Raw genomic sequence first — 18144 nt, forward strand, 5'->3', positions numbered from 1 at the left:
ATATATTATTTTACATAAATATTTCTCCCAAACAGAAACGTTTTAAAAAACAAATGACCATAAAAAATGAGGGAATATTAAAAGTAATAATAAAAAAAAAAAATGACCAATTAAAAGTGGCTGAACTGCTCTACATGGTGGTTGACAACCGAGCACTTGAACCTTATAATACGTCATCAGTTTGTTAACACTTGAATGTTAAATGGCATTCTGATAACATCAAAGCTGACATTCATATGAGTGTAGTGTAGGTAGACTGTCTTACTGGGATCAGATGTGCTCCTCCTCATGGCATCCCATTTTGCCACGTCTTGAAAGAAACCAATGCAAGACCCAGAGGAGCCCACTTCTCAGATGTCAACAATCATTTAATATGCTTTGTGTCGTTCTGAACAATAACAACTGAAATTACAATTGAGTCTCGGCAAATGCATCCATTAAATTGGCCTCAATGCTGCAATTACGTTGCATGGAAATTTCGGAAGTTACAATAAATAAGTGTTTAGTGTTAGCATCCATTAAAAAATAATTTTTTAGCCTTGGTAATGGAAATAAAAGTTCACTAAGAGTGTTGGTTACAATTTAACAGCATTCTGGGAAAGTCTGATGTGTATTTAGATTGTAGGAGTTAGTGATTTATTCTGTTATTTTGCTCTGTGCTGCAATTAGTGGTCATTTATCTTGCAGGAATATCCCTTTGTGCTTAATTCTGCATACCAATAAAGGACACAATTCAGATATGCCTTTATTTATTTCAACGGGGAGTGTTTTAGAGAAAAGGAAACTTGCATTTAACGAAATAAAAATGAATTCAGGGAATAAATAAACAATGTAATCTGGAGGCTTTATGGGGACATTCCACAAAGGGCAAACTTCGGCAGCAACTAAGTGAATAAAGTACATTCCTAAATTATACAAAACATAGTATATGGAATCTAAACTAAAAATTAAAAAAAACACTTTGGGAAATCAGACGACGTTTGCCTGGCCTCATTTATTGTAAAGTGAGTAGAGTTAAGAAATTGTGCAATCTAAAACATACTTACTCTATTAGGCCGAAGCTCCCCTGCTTCAAAGTCAGTGTAGTTATTTTCATAGTCAGTATTTTTACTCAATGAGCCGCCCCCACCTTTCACATTTACAGTACATGCATAAAAAGTTACGCTGATTAATTTTTTCAGTCTAAATAAAGCTGAAGAAATTTTTTAACAATGAGATATTTCATGAAAGAAAGGGGGAGGAGAAACTATTGATAACCTGAAATTAAGGTAATTGAAAAATATAGATGATCGATCAACATGGGGAGATCGGAATTATTCGACTAACTCCTTCAACATTATATATTTCTGCATGCAAAATGGGAAGAAATGTCAAATTGCCACTTCATGTGAGGGAAATATATACTGTACTGAAATGTTATTTAGCTGTCTGTTTGGTTGTGGAGGTTATTGGCAGCAGTTGTGTAGGCTGTGGGGGGAAAGGAGAGGAAGAGGAGCAGCGATTTCAGTAACACCGCAGCGTGTGACGTCACATCCACCAGGAAGTTCCGGTTTTCGTGCGACTCAACATCCATCCCCCACATGAGGCAATCCCCAAAGGAGCTCCAGTTATCATCAGAGAGGAGCACCTGAGCGATCTTCAGCTTCACTGCTTTTACCATCTACTGTCCTGTAAGTAGGGTTTCAATTTTACCCCTCTGGACTAAAGTGCTATATCCTCCGGAACCCAGTATTTCAATGTTAATAAATAGCTTTTTGTTAGGATTATAGTCTTGCTAGTGTCTGTCTGTCATTGTGTGTTATGTTTGTCATGTGTGAGTTTTTAATGTTTTAATGTCAACTTTTTTGGCGTACTGCACCATTATCTGTTTATTTTCTTCTCTTTTTTATATATTGCACTATCATTTGGTGTGAGCCGTTCATTGACCCCTTCACTGCCTGTTTGCTCAAGGACACTTTTGGGACTTTGCAAGAGACGGTTTGGTCTTTAATCGGATTTATTATTATTTAAAGGACTGATTTGGCGCCGGCAATTCTTTCTTTTCTCTGTGGTTCATTTTCTGACTGTACAGTCAGTATTTGCCAGGCTGCCTGCAATATTCATTTCAAGTATTGTCATTATTTGTATTTTTTAGCGCTGTTTTGCAGCGTCTTTTTTTCGTTAAGCCTGCAAGAATGGTTTAAAAAAAAAAAAAAAACTACCCCTCTCCCGATTGGCTGCCCGTGCTGTCACTCTGCCAAGATTTTTTTTGGCCCGCTTCTTCCTAAATGGAGTAAGTGTAGGGTGCAAGCCGGGTCTCCCCTTCCCTCAGCACTTCCCCCCTCCCCTCCAGTAATGCCGGGCTCCTCAGGCTCCGCCCCTCTGTCCCTCACTTAAGGCTCCGCGGGCCTGCCAATCTCATCTGCAATGGCTACCTATGCTGCTCCAGCAGCCCATCCACGGGCCCCAGGTAACCCACATGCCTCCTTATACCACCTCCCAGGCACCTTACCCACCCCAAGGGGGGAGAGGCCTTATTTTGTGTGTGTTTGCAGAGGTGGGCTTATTGTGTGTGTGTGTCACTGTGTGTGTCTGTCTCTGTCAATGTGTGTGTGTGTGTGTGTGTGTGTGTGTGTGTGTGTGTGTGTGTGTGTGTGTGTGTGTGTGTGTGTGTGTGTGTGTGTGTGTGTGTGTGTGTGTGTGTGTGTGTGTGTCAATGTCACTGTGTGTCTGTGTCTGTGTGTGTGTCTGGCACTGTCACTGTGTGTGTCTGGCACTGTCACTGTGTGTGTGTGTGTGCACTGTCACTGTGTGTGTGTGTCACTGTCTCTCTGTGTGTGTGTCTGCCTGTCTATGTGTGTCTCTCTGTGTGTGTGTCTTCCTGTCTCTGTGTGTCTCACTGTCTGTGTGTCTCACTGTCTGTGTGTCTCACTGTCTGTGTGTCTCACTGTCTGTGTGTCTCACTGTCTGTGTGTCTCACTGTCTGTGTGTCTCACTGTCTGTGTGTCTCACAGTCTGTGTGTCTCACTGTCTCTGTGTGTCTCACTGTCTCTGGGTGTCTCACTGTCTCTGGGTGTCTCACTGTCTCTGGGTGTCTCACTGTCTGTGTGTCTCACTACCGCCTCTCCTGCTGCCCACACCAGGCAGCAGCTGCAGAGGAGGGCACCTGTGTAAGATGAGAGGGAGCTATGCAGGGCCCTGACAGGGGAAGGGCAGGAGAGCAGGAAGGCCCTGGGACACCACCAGGCCTGACGCCTAATCCCAGCATCATTGGTCTCCTTGACTTCAATACATGTTGTATGATTAACTCTTGCAGACACCCCCCCCCCCCAATGATCTGTGCCCCATAAAATGACTCAGTGTGATCTAAGCTGTCAGACGTACCTCATGCATCTCAAATTGCCACTTCTTGCAGCTGATTGTCATTCTTGTTTAGAGAGTGTCTGAAAGTGAGTGAGTGAGTGAGTGCATGAGTGAGAGGGTTTGAGAGTGTGATTTCCCCCCCCCCCGCTCCGATTTGTGTGTGTGTGTGTATACAGACACCAACCCACAGTCAGTCATAGTCACCCACCACCCAAGAGTCAGTCAGTCACCCAAGTGTCAGTCTGTCAGTCAGTCACCCAAGTGTCAGTCAGTCACCCAAGTGTCAGTCACCCACCCAAGTGTCAGTCAGTCATCCAAGTGTCAGTCAGTCAGTCACCCAACTGTCACTCAGTCACCCATCCAAGTGTCAGTCAGTCACCCACCCAAGTGTCAGTCAGTCACACAAGTGTCAGTCAGTCAGTCAGTTACCCAAGTGTCAGTCAGTCAGTTACCCAAGTGTCAGTCAGTCACCCAAGTGTCAGTCAGTCAGTCACACAAGTGTCAATCAGTCACCCACCCAAACCTGGAAAACCAGTTGCGAGTAGCAACATCATTAATACCAGCTAACATCACACGCCTCACCAAAGAGAAGCAGTTCCAGCCATCACATTAGGGGTGCGTTAATTAATGTTTGACCAAATATAGCAGGCTAATTTTTAAGTTGATAATTTTGTATGGCCCGCGAATGATGTTATAAATATCCAAATGGCCCTTGGCAGAAAAAAGGTTCCCCACCCCTGCATTAGAGCAATGCTGTCACACGCCCCTTCTGCTATTGGTTTGCTGACCTTTAAATACAGCATTCCCCACAATGCTTCTCTGCCGAGCATAATCCTTCTTGGATGTTACCAAGTGTTCTGCCACAAGCCCCTGGCTTGTTCTCTCTCGTTACTAACTCTGTTATTGTCCTAGTTCATATTCCTGGTTCCTGGGCCTGCTGCTCTCCACTGCAGAGGCCATGTCCTGGTTCCTGTGCTGAAGCGGTGGATCCCAGCGTTTCCTTCAGCTCCCTGTTCCCTGAGGCCTGCTATCTTTCCCATAGCAGAGGCCTGCTGCTCTCTCTCCTTGCAGAGGACTGCCTTGCACTTCGGTGTTGAAACACTGGTTTACCAGTGCTGCCAGGCGGTGTGCCCACTCCGGTCAACCTTCTCCTTGCTGAGACTGGTACCATGGACCGCGGTCGCCACCCGCGCAGAACCCGATCCCGCCCTGCAGCTATTACGCTGAAGCGGGACCTACTTGACTACCTGTTGCCAAAACTCCGCCTGGATAACGTTCTCCCTGATGTCTCCAATCCTGACCCTGGCTCGTCCACTGACTATGCTGCCTTCTCCAGTCCCGACCCTGCTACGTACGACTACGAACTGTGCATTCCGGATCCGACTACGTGGTCTCAGGTCGGTGATTATATAACCCCACCTCAGCCCCGCGGTCCGGTCCTGGTTTGTGGCGAGCACAACCGTGACAAGCAGAGAAAGCCCTTTGCCGTGATCCGGCATTTCCAGAAACATGGGCACATCATAGATTATTTAAATTCCTGTGGTTTGTGGGTAAACTCTGTCGTATGGAATGTTAAATAGACTACGTTTGTGTAATGTATCAATACCTAGATAATATAGGTTCGGTAATTAATCTATAATAAAAGAGCCTCTGTGTCTGTCTGAGCCTGTGTGTCAGGGCCATAGCTTCAAGATCATGAAACCTAGACACCTGAAACTTTGCATGCATACTAAGGGGACCCTACAGGTGTGCATCTGATGGTTCTTTTTAATTGTTATTTAAACATATTAATTCTATGAGTCATTAACATTTTCTGACAAGCAAGTCAGCCAGGGGGTGTTGTACCTGGTAGGCAATGTATCTGGGACAAGATATCATAATGCACGTAGCCTGGTGGCAGATAGCTATAAAGTTTAGAGTCTGGACAGAATGCAGACGAAGAAAGAAAGAGAAGAAGGTGTCCTGTTGACACCTTAGGAGAAACCAAGAATGCTGGTGAAGGAGAGAGAAGCGGGAAGAATTTGGGACATCATCACCTGATTGCCATTTGCTAGAGGGGCCTTTCACCCAAAATAGGACAGTGTCCTTAGCAAAGGGGTTTGTACAGAATTTGTTCCTTACAAGACTTGATAATAATATCACTGTGACCTCTAAAATTGCAGGCAAATGTTTTCAATAAAATATAAATGAGTTTATTTGAATCTATATTCAAAACTTCTTTCTACAGCAAGCATGACTATTGAAATGAAGAAATTCTGTTTAAAAATACATGATTCAAAATGGCAAACAATATACATAATTATACATAAAGCTGAACAGATGACTGCAATGAAGTGCATGGAAATCTTAAAATTTTGTTTTTCTAGACCTCGTGACTTAATAATATGATATATTTATTTTTTCCAGAAAACTAATTGTAACTGCAATTCACTGCATTTCCAAAACAACCACAGTTTTCTGAATACTAAACATGGGATAAATATGAATAAGAGTCAAGTATAATCACCAGTGTTAACAATCAATGGATTATTTTGAGGAAACGAGTCTAATATTTGAAAGAAAGGGGGAGGAGAAACTATTGATAACCTGAAATTAAGGTAATTGAAAAATATAGATGATCGATCAACATGGGGAGATCGGAATTATTCGACTAACTCCTTCAACATTATATATTTCTGTATGCAAAATGGGAAGAAATGTCAAATTGCCACTTCAAGTGAGGGAAATATATACTGTACTGAAATGTTATTTAGATGCCAGTAAATACATAAGCTAGTTGCACAGATCAATGTCTACATCTTTCCTCGGATTGTCTTAATAGTTAACCTGTCAACTGCCAGGAAAGCATTCAACACTCCAGCATTACAGGGGTTATACAGTGCAGACATTTTGCAATTTCATTTCTCTCATCTCTCTGCAAAGCTATTTGAAGCAAAGCAAAGAACAAACTATTCAGCTTAAGACAATACCATTCCTGTGCAATATAGAAAGTTATAGCTGTATAACTTGTGAGATACCGCTCACCAATTAACAATAAATCCTAATAGAGTAATTAGTGATTCCAGCAGGTGCAAAAGAATGGTATTAACAGACAAAAACACATAAGGAGACAAGGGAAATCTCCTCCAAGATTCCTGTTACTGCACAGCAAGGCTGATAAATGTATTTAAGGTTCAAATACCTTCCAACAATTGTTGAATATAGGCTGCAAGAGGTACAGGTAAGTAACCGCTCCCAACACTGGGGGAGGACAGTTACCAATAAAGCCTATATGGCCAAAACAATAACATGTTATTAATAAACATAATAGCAACGCTTAATGGTGACAAATGCTCTAATTCTAATAAAAACAATTAAAACGCAAGATGTGGGTGACAATCGGAGGGGGACATAATCCCTCGGTGGGTATTAATATCCTATATGGAATAATTGTATGTAGCTCCAAATAGTTATATCGCATCAGGCAGATAGATATACCTGATTGCTGAATAAGTGCCCACCAAACTCTTATTAGAGCCTCCTGTCTCTGTGTATGGTGCGGGTATAAAGTATTCTGTCTGTGTATCCGCAATCTAGTACTATCACTAATCGTGAAAAATAAGTATGGAAAACGGAATACTGATGCTGTGTTCAGGCATTCAAAATACGTGCGTGTATGCTGTAAACCAGCTAGTAGGCAGTCAGATACAACAAGCAAAATACATACAGCACTGCAAACAGATTCAACCCGCTCTCCTCTACATCAGAACGGTCTCACCCAAAACACCTCCACGACGTCAACGCGATGACGTCATCCCGACATACGTTTTGCGCTCGGGGCTGGCGCTTTCTCAAGGTGGGAGGTACTAGTTAGAGCAACACTGCCCAGTTATATACCCACATGTGAGGCGGACCTAACTTATCCCTCTATTTGACATCAATTATGATGGCTGGCAGCTATAGTATGCACAATAGAGTGCAGAAAAATAGATCGAGGGGATCCTAAGTGTCATTCATTCACTGTACACAGTACTAAGTAAAAAATGACAGACCAATTTATATGTGACAAGCAATGATATTGAAGTCACATAATAGTATATAATCACATAGATGTTATATTATGTAATGTTCAGGGGTAGGGTCAACAGTAAATGTAGTGGTACTTAACAGACTACTGTAGTTCAGAGTGAAATATGACTGGTGGATCACGGTGATATGGGGATCATACATAGCATGGGATTGAATGGGGTATCAGCATCACCTATAGGATAGTATGATGTTATGGAACATATATCTCTAATAGGTGGAAACGGGTATATAGTAGTGTAGGAGTGAACTAACTTAGGTTGTCTGCCCCTTAGGTCAAAACGAACATCTAGATTTAAACTATATACCTGGAGCCCCCTAAGATGTTAGTGCAATCAAATAAAAGAAGTATTGATATAGCCCTCATTCAAGCCCATGGGACTGAGTGTTTTCAACGTGTAAATCCACTTGTACTCAGTCTGTAATAAGATCTTGTTCCAGTCACCCTTTCGCTGACCCCAGGGTATATGTTGAATACCAATGTACCACTACATTTACCGTTGACCCTACCCCTGAACATTACATAATATAACACCTATGTGATTATATACTATTATGTGACTTCAATATCATTGCTTGTCACATATAAATTACACTTAGGATCCCCCCAATCTATTTTTCTGCACTCTATTGTGCAATACTATAGCTGCCAGCCATCACAATTGATGTCAGATAGAGGGATAAGTTAGGTCCGCCTCACATGTGGGTACATAAGGGGGCAGTGTTGCTCTAACTAGTACCTCCCACCTTTAAAAAGGGCCAGCCCCGAGCGCGAAACGTACGTCGGGATGACGTCATCGCGTTGACGTCGTGGAGGTGTTTTGGGTGAGACCGTTCTGATGTAGAGGAGAGCGGGTTGAATCTGTTTGCAGTGCTGTATGTATTTTGCTTGTTGTATCTGACTGCCTACTAGCTGGTTTACAGCATACACGCACGTATTTTGAATGCCTGAACACAGCATCAGTATTCCGTTTTCCATACTTATTTTTCACGATTAGTGATAGTACTAGATTGCGGATACACAGACAGAATACTTTATACCCGCACCATACACAGAGACAGGAGGCTCTAATAAGAGTTTGGTGGGCACTTATTCAGCAATCAGGTATATCTATCTGCCTGATGCGATATAACTATTTGGAGCTACATACAATTATTCCATATAGGATATTAATACCCACCTAGGGATTATGTCCCCCTCCGGTTGTGACCCACATCTTGCGTTTTAATTGTTTTTATTAGAATTAGAGCATTTGTCACCATTAAGCGTTGCTATTATGTTTATTAATAACATTTTATTGTTTTGGCCATATAGGCTTTATTGGTAACTGTCCTCCCCAAGTGTTGGGAGCGGTTACTTACCTGTACCTCTTGCAGCCTATATTCAACAATTGTTGGAAGGTATTTGAACCTTAAATACATTTATCAGCCTTGCTGTGCAGTAACAGGAATCTTGGAGGAGATTTCTCTTGTCTCCTTATGTGTTTTTGTCAATATAGAAAGTTACCCAGTACACGGATTTCTTATTGCAACATGTCCGTTTCTATTTACACTGCATTCTAAGTGTTCCATTGGTAATAAAAAAAGCAATTCTAAAGGTATATAAAAAAAAAACTCCTCTTAGGCTAATAGATCTTGGTCAGTTTCCAGTCCCACGGGGGATGAAATAATCCATGTGCTGGAATTTGAGAACCTCATTCCCCCAGCTGCTCCACCCAGGCTGCAGGCTACGTGCAAACAGTTCCAAGCATTCCACATCTGGCTTGACATATTCTTTCAAAACCTCTGTGTAAAATATGAGAAAACACAAAGAAGAAGACAGTGATGAAGAAGAGCAAAAATCAATCATCTTTCAGCTATTGGGAGATGAAAAAGTGGAGTATTTCATTAAAAAGAAGACAGCAAATTAATTTCAAGGATTTCATCAACAGCCTCTGCTATTTATAGTCAGGAAATCATTTGAAATAAGCGCCCTTGAGATTGTGAACAATACAGTCAGAGCCTTCAATAGGTCTGATTTATCGGTTTTCATTTAGAGACAGGGAATGAGGATTTTACCGCCTACACTGGTGACTTTTCAATTTTTCAATAGAGTCATCATAGCACTCCCGAACAAGCATGACAATGTTTGTAATGTTTCCTGTATGATGGGAACAAAGCACCTCTACAAAGGATAGGACAATTAGTACAGCGCAATCAGATTCAAAATCTGAGGACAAGGATAGTGCAAAACCCCTTGTCAGCCTGGACAATTGCATTACACTGTGCTGCAGTAAGTGTAGGCCCAGATTCAAGTGTTATTTTCTGTTCAGTAGAAGAACCTCTTTGGGGTACTAAGACACCTGCTGCTGTTTTGAAATACTGAAATCATTCCAGCTTGGTAGCATTGATAATTGCTATACAAACTATGCTCTGTTCATCTATTCGGACAACAGTGTTGCAATTTTAGTCCTGACGTTGACCTTTCCATTGGAGAGAGATAGCACTTCACTGATTCTTACAGTAACTAAAGGAGTATTGTCCTTTTCAATCAATAAGCAGCAGCGGTGTTAGATTATTTTTGAGTGTGCGATATTGCTAATGAATTAAAGTCACCAAGATCTCTTTGTTGGAAACAGCATGCAAGTGCTGGACAGTTCTGCAAAAAATAAAATAAAATGATAAATAGAAAGTTAAAAAGAAATATGATAGAAAACATTGTAAACTGGCTGAATGCCGACTTCTTCTAGGAGAATGTGACTAACACTATACAGGATCTAAAACTCAGACAAAACACAACTTATTAGTGTAAAGTCAGTTCTCAGGAAAATGTTGGCTACTTGGAAATAAAAGATGCTTTCATTTTACCCTGATTTTACCCTGGATTTCAACAACTGTGGTGTTAGGCTTGTATAATGTACGTATAATTAAGAGCACTTTTAGAAGATGAAGATGTATCGCATTTATAATATCTATCGGTTCCGATATATATTTGCAAAGCAGAAAATCTAGAGAATGTGTTAATATTTGAGAGCAGATAAAACAAGAAAAATATACCAAAAAAACCACACCTGTACCTCACTTATTTGTTAATTTATTTAAGAAACTTGTTAAAAAAAAAAAAAAGCATATTTTGTCGCTCTAACTGGTGCTACATTACTCATGACTCACCTAGAATAGACACTGCAAAAGTACAATTGAGCAGAGGAAAGTTAACACAGGAGCAGTCATTCACAGAGGGAAGCACAGTACTTTCATTAATCCATGACAGAGAGGGACATGCAACACACTGCACACTCCTTTGGTACCAAGGTTACCAAATGAAAATAACACAGAAACAAATGAAATCGTGCTGGATAAAACTATTATTTACATACACACATGAATGTACAAGTACGGATTTAGTATGTGGTGAAGGACCTTTATCTCTTAGTATACAATGCTTCCACACAGCCTGGGATTCTGGGAAATGACCATGCAAACGAGCACACACGGTCACCTTTTACTTCATGTCCATTTTAACATTGACCCCTATAAGCATGTGCCTGCCGTATTACATGGCTTTTCCGCACAGCCCGGTTAAAGAAGTGCATGGCCAGTAAACAGGGTGAGCAGACGTCCTTCTTTAGCCAGGACAGTCCCTTTTTTTAGACCTATGTCCTGACTTTTTTGACCCTGTCCCGGTTTTTATCAGTACCGGCAACATGTGCGGCCATTCACGCATGCGCAACATTTGTCCCCGGACAAATATAGTCACCCTACCAGTAAACCTACTCACAGACAGCTGTTTCCACCTTTTGAGTCTCTTAACTGCGAGAATGGTTATACTGGCTTTGCAATTTATATGAACTATCTCGCTTCCTCCTTTATTGGTCATCAGATAAGAACAATTGTTCACTACGTGCGCCTCATTTCTGGCAAACTAGAAGGGTTCAATAGAGTATTTCTATACAGGGGTAGCAAGACTTACCACTCCCAGCGCTGCGGCCAAAAAAACAAAAGTCTGCGGCGCTGGGAGTTTGTCATCTGCAATCGCGATGTGGAGGGGGGGGGGGGTTCATGCTTCTGAATGGGACCCCCGCCGTGTTAATCCTTCCAGGCCGTGACCATCACGGCAACGCAAAGGGTAAGATCAGCTACATCAGTATGCATGTTGTTGTTTGCCTTTGAGAAAAGCCACATATCCTTACTCGATGGTTTCAAGCATCTCTTCCCAACCAGCCATGTTTTTCTGGCTTTATTCAATGGCAATGGTTTTTCACCCTACCAGCAAACAATGCTCAGTTTCCTAACAGTTCAATATATCCCAGATTGTTTCCATAATAAACATATTGGAAGCGGTTTTAATTTGTTGTTTGTAGATATCATGGTCTGCACGAAATGTGTTAAAATGGAGTCAGGCTTTATATAAAGCCATGCACTTGGCAAATCATTGGTTAATTTTCACAGCAGGAACACCTGATATATACTTAGGCTGTTGTTTGAAAAGGGTTGTCACCATGGATACAAAGTTTAAAAACTACAAGGCAAAGAGCAGCTGCCGAAGTGTTATATGTATCTAATCACCAGCCTCAATGATCACTTTTTTTTTTTTTTTTTGTAATATACAGGTAGGAACATTTTAAAAATTAATTGCAAATAAATTAAAAAAACCTGAATAACAGAAAGTACATGTAAAAGCAACATTCTGCATCCCATGAATCTGCTGAATTCGGCAAAATGTTACCAGTGTAAAAAGTGTAAGCACACAGCAGCAGTAGGTCTCAGAATGTGCGTCTGTAGATGCATTTGCCGAGTACTGTGCAATGATGTAAGGCAGCAATCCCCATGTAACAGCCTGTGTGAGCTTAACTCAAATACGACCAGATCTGCACAGCTCCGTTAAGTCAGAGCTTAGAACGTCAGTAACAATATGTGCAAAAAAATGTCCGTTGTCTATCTCATTAGCAAGAGGGGAGAGAAGAACGGTGGTGAGGGGGGAAAAGGAGGAAGGGGAGGGGGTAACACAGGGGGAGACCCATTTAGTTGAGTACCTACTTACTTACTGTAGATACCTCCCAAAACACTCCTTTATACAACATATAGAGAGCTAATTATAGCCAAAAACAACGGCTGGTGAATATCTTATTAGCATAGGCTTAATGTCACGATGTGAGAGGGATATAGGAAGACAGGTAGGGAGACGGTGGGCGAAAACTTGACGTGACATTATTATCCTTTAAAAACACACGTTAAGGCATTGTGTGACATAGCAGCTTGCCTCGTGAGCGTGTTCTGCTCTTTAAAAAAATATATTGTTTTTGTATTTAGGGTTAAAAATCATGATGTTAATCTCTAGCCTCTGAGGTTACCATCACGATTGCACTGTGCCTCTGGGGAGAGCTTCATTTTAACCTTACAGGCACCCAATATTTCCAATGCTTATACAGTATCTCCTAAAGCGAGAGTTTAAGTTTAAAGATAAAAACAGAGTTAGAAAGGGCAAGAAGAGATCTCTTATAGTAAACAGATTAAATGCCCCTCCCCACCCCCAAAAATGGTGATTAGCGCGAACTTCTGCTTAAAGCACTATCTAGGGCAGGTGTCGTCAAACCGCGGCTCGCGAGCCACTTGCGGCTCGTGGGGCACGTCCGTGCGGCTCTCCTCAGGAATTGCCGGGCAGGCGCGATGCTGGAGCAAGCGCGTGGGCGGCGGAGAAGCAAGTGTGTGGCGAAAAATGGCGGCGATTCCCCAGCAGTCCCGGCACGCATGCGCAGGTCAGGGCCGCTCCCTCCCCCCCCCGCTCCCAACGTGGGACGGAGGGGGGGAGGAGTACCAGCTCCTCCTGCGGCGGCCCCTCCCCCTCTCCCAACGTGGGATGGAGGGGGAAGTACCAGCTCCTCCCACGGCGGCACCTTTCCCCCCCGCTCCCAACGTGGGACGGAGGGGGAAGTACCAGCTAATCCTGCGGCCTGCTTCCCCCTGCGGCCAGCTTCCCGCGCTCCCCCCGCGGCCAGATTCCCACGCTCCCCCCGAGCCCACCTTCCGTGGCCCCCCCAAGCCCATCTCCCGTGCCCCTCCCCCCCCCCCGAGCCCACCTCCCGCACCCCCAAGCCCACCTCCCCTCCCGGGCAGCTGCCGCAGGGATAACGGGGGCAGGAGGGAAAAGAGTCCGGCGGCAAGCTGCACCCACCCGGTCAAGGTAAGTCACTGTCACCCACCCAGTCACTGTCACCCACCCAGTCACTGTCAAAGTCACTGTCACCCACCCAGTCACTGTCACCCACCCACCCACCCACCCAGTCACTGTAAAAGTCACCCACCCAGTCACTGTCACCCACCCACCCAATCACTGTCACCCACCCATCCACCTAGTCACTGTAATTCACCCACCCAGTCACTGTCACCCACCCACCCACCTAGTCACTGTAATTCACCCACCCAGTCACTGGCACCCACCCACCTAGGCACTGTAATTCACCCACCCAGTCACTGTCATTCACCCACCCAGTCACTGTCATTCACTCACCCACCCAGTCACTGTCACCCACCTAGTCACTGTCATTCACCGTCACTGTCTCCCATTCACCCATCCACCGTCATTCAATAGTCATTCACCCACCCACCCACTGTCATTCACCCACCCACTGTCACTCACCCACCCAGTCACTGTCATCCACCCACCCAGTCACTGTCATTCACCCACCCAGTCACTGTCATTCACCCACCCAGTCACTGTCATTCACCCACCCAGTCACTGTCATTCACCCACCCAGTCACTGTCATTCACCCACCCAGTCACTGTCATCCACCCACCCAGTCACTTTCATTCACCCACCCACTCACTGTCATTCACCCACCCAGTCACTGTCTCCCATTCACCCATCCACCGTCATTCAATAGTCATTCACCCACCCACCCACTGTCATTCACCCACCCAGTCACTGTCATCCACCCACCCAGTCACTGTCATTCACCCACCCAGTCACTGTCGTCCACCCACCCAGTCAATGTCATTCACCCACCCAGTCACTGTCATTCACCCACCCAGTCACTGTCATCCACCCACCCAGTCACTATCATTCACCCACCCACCCAGTCAATGTCATCCACCCACCCAGTCACTGTCGTCCACCCACCCAGTCACTGTCATTCACCCACCCAGTCACTGTCATTCACCCACCCAGACACTGTCAGTCACTGTCACCCACCCACCCAGTCACTGTCAGTCACTGTCACCCACCCACCCAGTCACTGCCAGTCACTGTCACCCACCCACCCAGTCACTGTCACCCACCCAGTCACTGTCAAAGTCACTGTCACCTACCCAGTCACTGTCAAAGTCACCCACCCAGTCACTGTCACCCACCCAGTCACTGTCACCCATCCACTCACCCACCCACCCAGTCACTGTCAAAGTTACTGTCTCCCACCCACCCAGTCACTGTCACCCACCCATCCACCCAGTCACTGTAATTCACCCACCCAGTCACTGTCACTCACCCACCCACCCACCCACCTAGTCACTGTAATTCGCCCACCCCGTCACTGTCAAGTCACTGTAATTCACCCACCCAGTCACTGTCACTCACCCACCCAGTCACTGTCATTCACTCACCCACCCAGTCACTGTCACCCACCTAGTCACTGTCATTCACCCAGTCACTGTCATTCACCCACCCACCCATAGTCATTCACCCACCCACCCACTGTCATTCACCCACCCACTGTCACACACCCACCCAGTCACTGTCACCCACCCAGTCACTGTCATCAACCCACCCACACTGTCATTCACCCACCCAGTCACTGTCATTCACCCACCCACGCAGTCACTGTCATCCACCCACCCAGTCACTGTCATTCACCCACCCACCCAGTCAATGTCATCCACCCACCCAGTTACTGTCGTCCACCCACCCAGTCACTGTCATTCACCCACCCAGTCACTGTCATTCACCCACCCAGTCACTGTCAGTCACTGTCACCCACCCACCCAGTCACTGTCACCCACCCACCCAGTCACCGTCAAACAACCATCATTCACCCACCCACCGTCATTCACCCAACTGTCATTCTACTGTCATCCACCCACCCACTCAGCCACACAGGCAGTCACATGTCTTTTGTTGAAAATATAAAATTAAACAGGTTGCATTGTAATGTTTTTTTCTGTATCACAATAAGAAAACAGTTAAGCAAAAGTTGCGCGCTAAAAGATATTTTTTTGTGGTAGGTGCGCTATGGGTTCGGGGGGGGGGGGGGGCTGCTCCTTTCATTTGTCCCGGGCCCCATTATTTCTGTTGGTGGCCCTGGGGGGGGGGGGGGGCAGCCTGATGTGGTGAGGGGGAATAATGATGGGGGGGCAGCCTGATGTGATGGTTGGGAATAATGATGGGGGGACAGCCTTATGTGATGGGGGGGCAGTCTGATGTGATGGGGGGGGGAATAATGATGGGGGGACAGCCTGATGTGATGGGGGGAATAATGATGGGGGGACAGCCTGATGTGATGAGGGGGAATAATGATGGGGGGACAGCCTGATGTGATGACGGTTAATCAACCGTACTTGTAAAAATATATTTATGGCTCTTTGAAAAATTCTAAATCGTTGTGCTACTCATATTTGGCTCTTTTGGACTTTGGGCCTCATGCAGAGAGCAGCGCTATTTAGAATTGGAGAGGGGAATAAAATTTAGCTTTATTGGAGAGTTTTTTTCTCCATATGTAGAAAGGGCATAAAACTGCATTTACAATCGTTTCTGCATATGGAGAGTTTCAACCAGCGCTATGAGCGCTGTTGAAACTAGTGGGAAAGAAATCGTTTTTTTTTTTTCCCCTCCACCGGCCGCGGAGCGCCAGCTTCATGGTGGAGAGGAAAAATTTTGAAAATCGCGCCATTTTTTTGGCGCGAACAGCCATTAGATGGCGTTCGCGGCTCTCTGCATACGGCCGTTTTAAACACTGGAGAGATTAGGATCTCTCCAGCCGCGCGGTCGAGTTTCAAGAAAAAAAAAATGGCGCTTTTTTTAAAACTTGCCATTATCTGCCTTTCTAAAGGCAGAATTTGCCAAAACATGCCGCTTTCCCTGTTAGCGCTGCTCTCTGCATGAGGCCCTAAGAGTTTGATGACCCCTGATCTAGGGTAATATACCATGTGGAGTCGAAATGTCGCCCCTTCTTTGCACAGACCATTTCATATGCTGTTAGTATTCCATTGTAAAGATGTGCTATGTACTGTAAGTTTGTGTGACAATGGCCTTATAACAATCAAAACTATATTCAGTATTACAGGTATTCATCAAACAGCACTAGCCATAAGGTACTGCATTTCAATATTTTTTGATTGGGCTTGCTCCAAGAGCCTTTGACTGAGCCACTGATTGAGCCACAATTGTGTTGAAGCTCCAAGGGTCACTACATTGACACATTTGGTAATCTAATGGAGAATTATTTCAAAAGCAGCAGTCCATGCTGTTTATTTTTAATTTTTTTCCCTTTAATAAGTGCATCAATACAATCCACACAATAAGTAATTAGCTAAGTTGCCGATCGATCCGTTCTCCTGTGACCGACTGGCGAAGATTCGGCTTGTGGGGTTCACTAAATGGCTGTCAGAGCAGCAGAAGAGGACAAAAGATGTAAAGTTCTGTGGGGAAGATCATGTGACCAGGCAGTCACTAAATACAATTTTTTGCACAGCTAGAGAGAGGGCAGGGCTCAATTTTATCAATGAATTCACCAATTTCATTGGCTCAAAAAGGGGTGTGCCAGAGCCTGTTTCACAAGACGAAAGGGATATGACTTTGTAAATGGTTGCTAGAGAAACCAAAAATGCATGTTACATTATAATACATTAAACATGTCATACAGAGTTGTTGTTGTTGTTTTAAATGCTACAAGCATTTTCTCATAGTACAGAACTGATTTATTTAAACAAAAACACACATGTAGGATATTGCTTGGTCTGCAGCTTTAAGCAAATCTGTGGATCAGCTAAACAAAACGTTCAACCTAATTTAACAGTACCACTGAAGAAAGTCCTTAAGTCTCTTAAAAACAATCATGACATTATCGTTAAAGCAGAAAAACGTGTGAAATATTATGGGGGTGGGGGGGATTTAAATAAATGAGTCCTGTAGTATTAAATAATAGTGACTGTTTTTTATTCAACTCTTAATGCCATTTGTAATGAGTTTTAAAACATCCTTTGCTTTCTATAGCAAGTTTTAGCCCACCTCCCACGCAGTGCAAGATCTTTGCAACACTTTCCTGTCTGGGATAATTTGTTGCCAATGTTCCCAGCAGTTTAAGCTGTAAACTGTAGCAATAGTTATCAGGATAAATTGTAACTGCTGAGTTGTACTGACTGAAGCAGCCATTATGTTAGGCACACAATCACGATTTTGACAGATGTATAACAGGAGCACCAAATGATTGCCAGCTTAAGTAAGAATGCAGAAATTCACATTGCACATGCGTTACACATACAAATAATATAAGGGGGGAAAAGTGTGTGTGCGCCAAGCACGCGCATTTTAAGTGAAACTTCTTTGTGTTTTTTTTGGCACTGTTTTGTCACAGAAACTGTATTTGTGATGGTCATGTTTTTAATTAAAAATCAAAACAGAATTTCAGTGCCAAAACACAAAGAAGTTTAACTTGGAACGTGCGTGCCCAGCACACACCCCGTTTTACCTATTTGCACTTCTATACGTATAGTAACTGTGAATTCCTCGTGTGCGTGTCTCCGTGTATGTATGTGTCTCTGTTTCTGTG

General features: G+C 44.0%; 1 protein-coding gene across 3 annotated transcripts in view; it reads right to left on the bottom strand.

Annotated features, from left to right (window-relative positions):
• Positions 1-8879: 8879 nt before the first annotated feature.
• METTL4 (methyltransferase 4, N6-adenosine) overlaps positions 8880-18144 on the bottom strand; it is a 75579-nt gene continuing 66314 nt past the window's right edge. For 2 of the 3 annotated variants that reach the window (XM_075585262.1, XM_075585260.1), the window contains one exon: positions 8880-9192. In XM_075585262.1, the coding sequence (XP_075441377.1) occupies positions 9135-9192 (58 nt within the window). In that variant the 3' untranslated portion in view covers positions 8880-9134. Of the gene's footprint in view, positions 10046-18144 lie in introns of all 3 variants that reach the window. The other variant, XM_075585261.1, reaches the window with a different exon arrangement.

This window comes from Ascaphus truei, chromosome 2 (genome assembly GCF_040206685.1).
Source record: "Ascaphus truei isolate aAscTru1 chromosome 2, aAscTru1.hap1, whole genome shotgun sequence".
Lineage (NCBI taxonomy): Eukaryota > Metazoa > Chordata > Amphibia > Anura > Ascaphidae > Ascaphus > Ascaphus truei.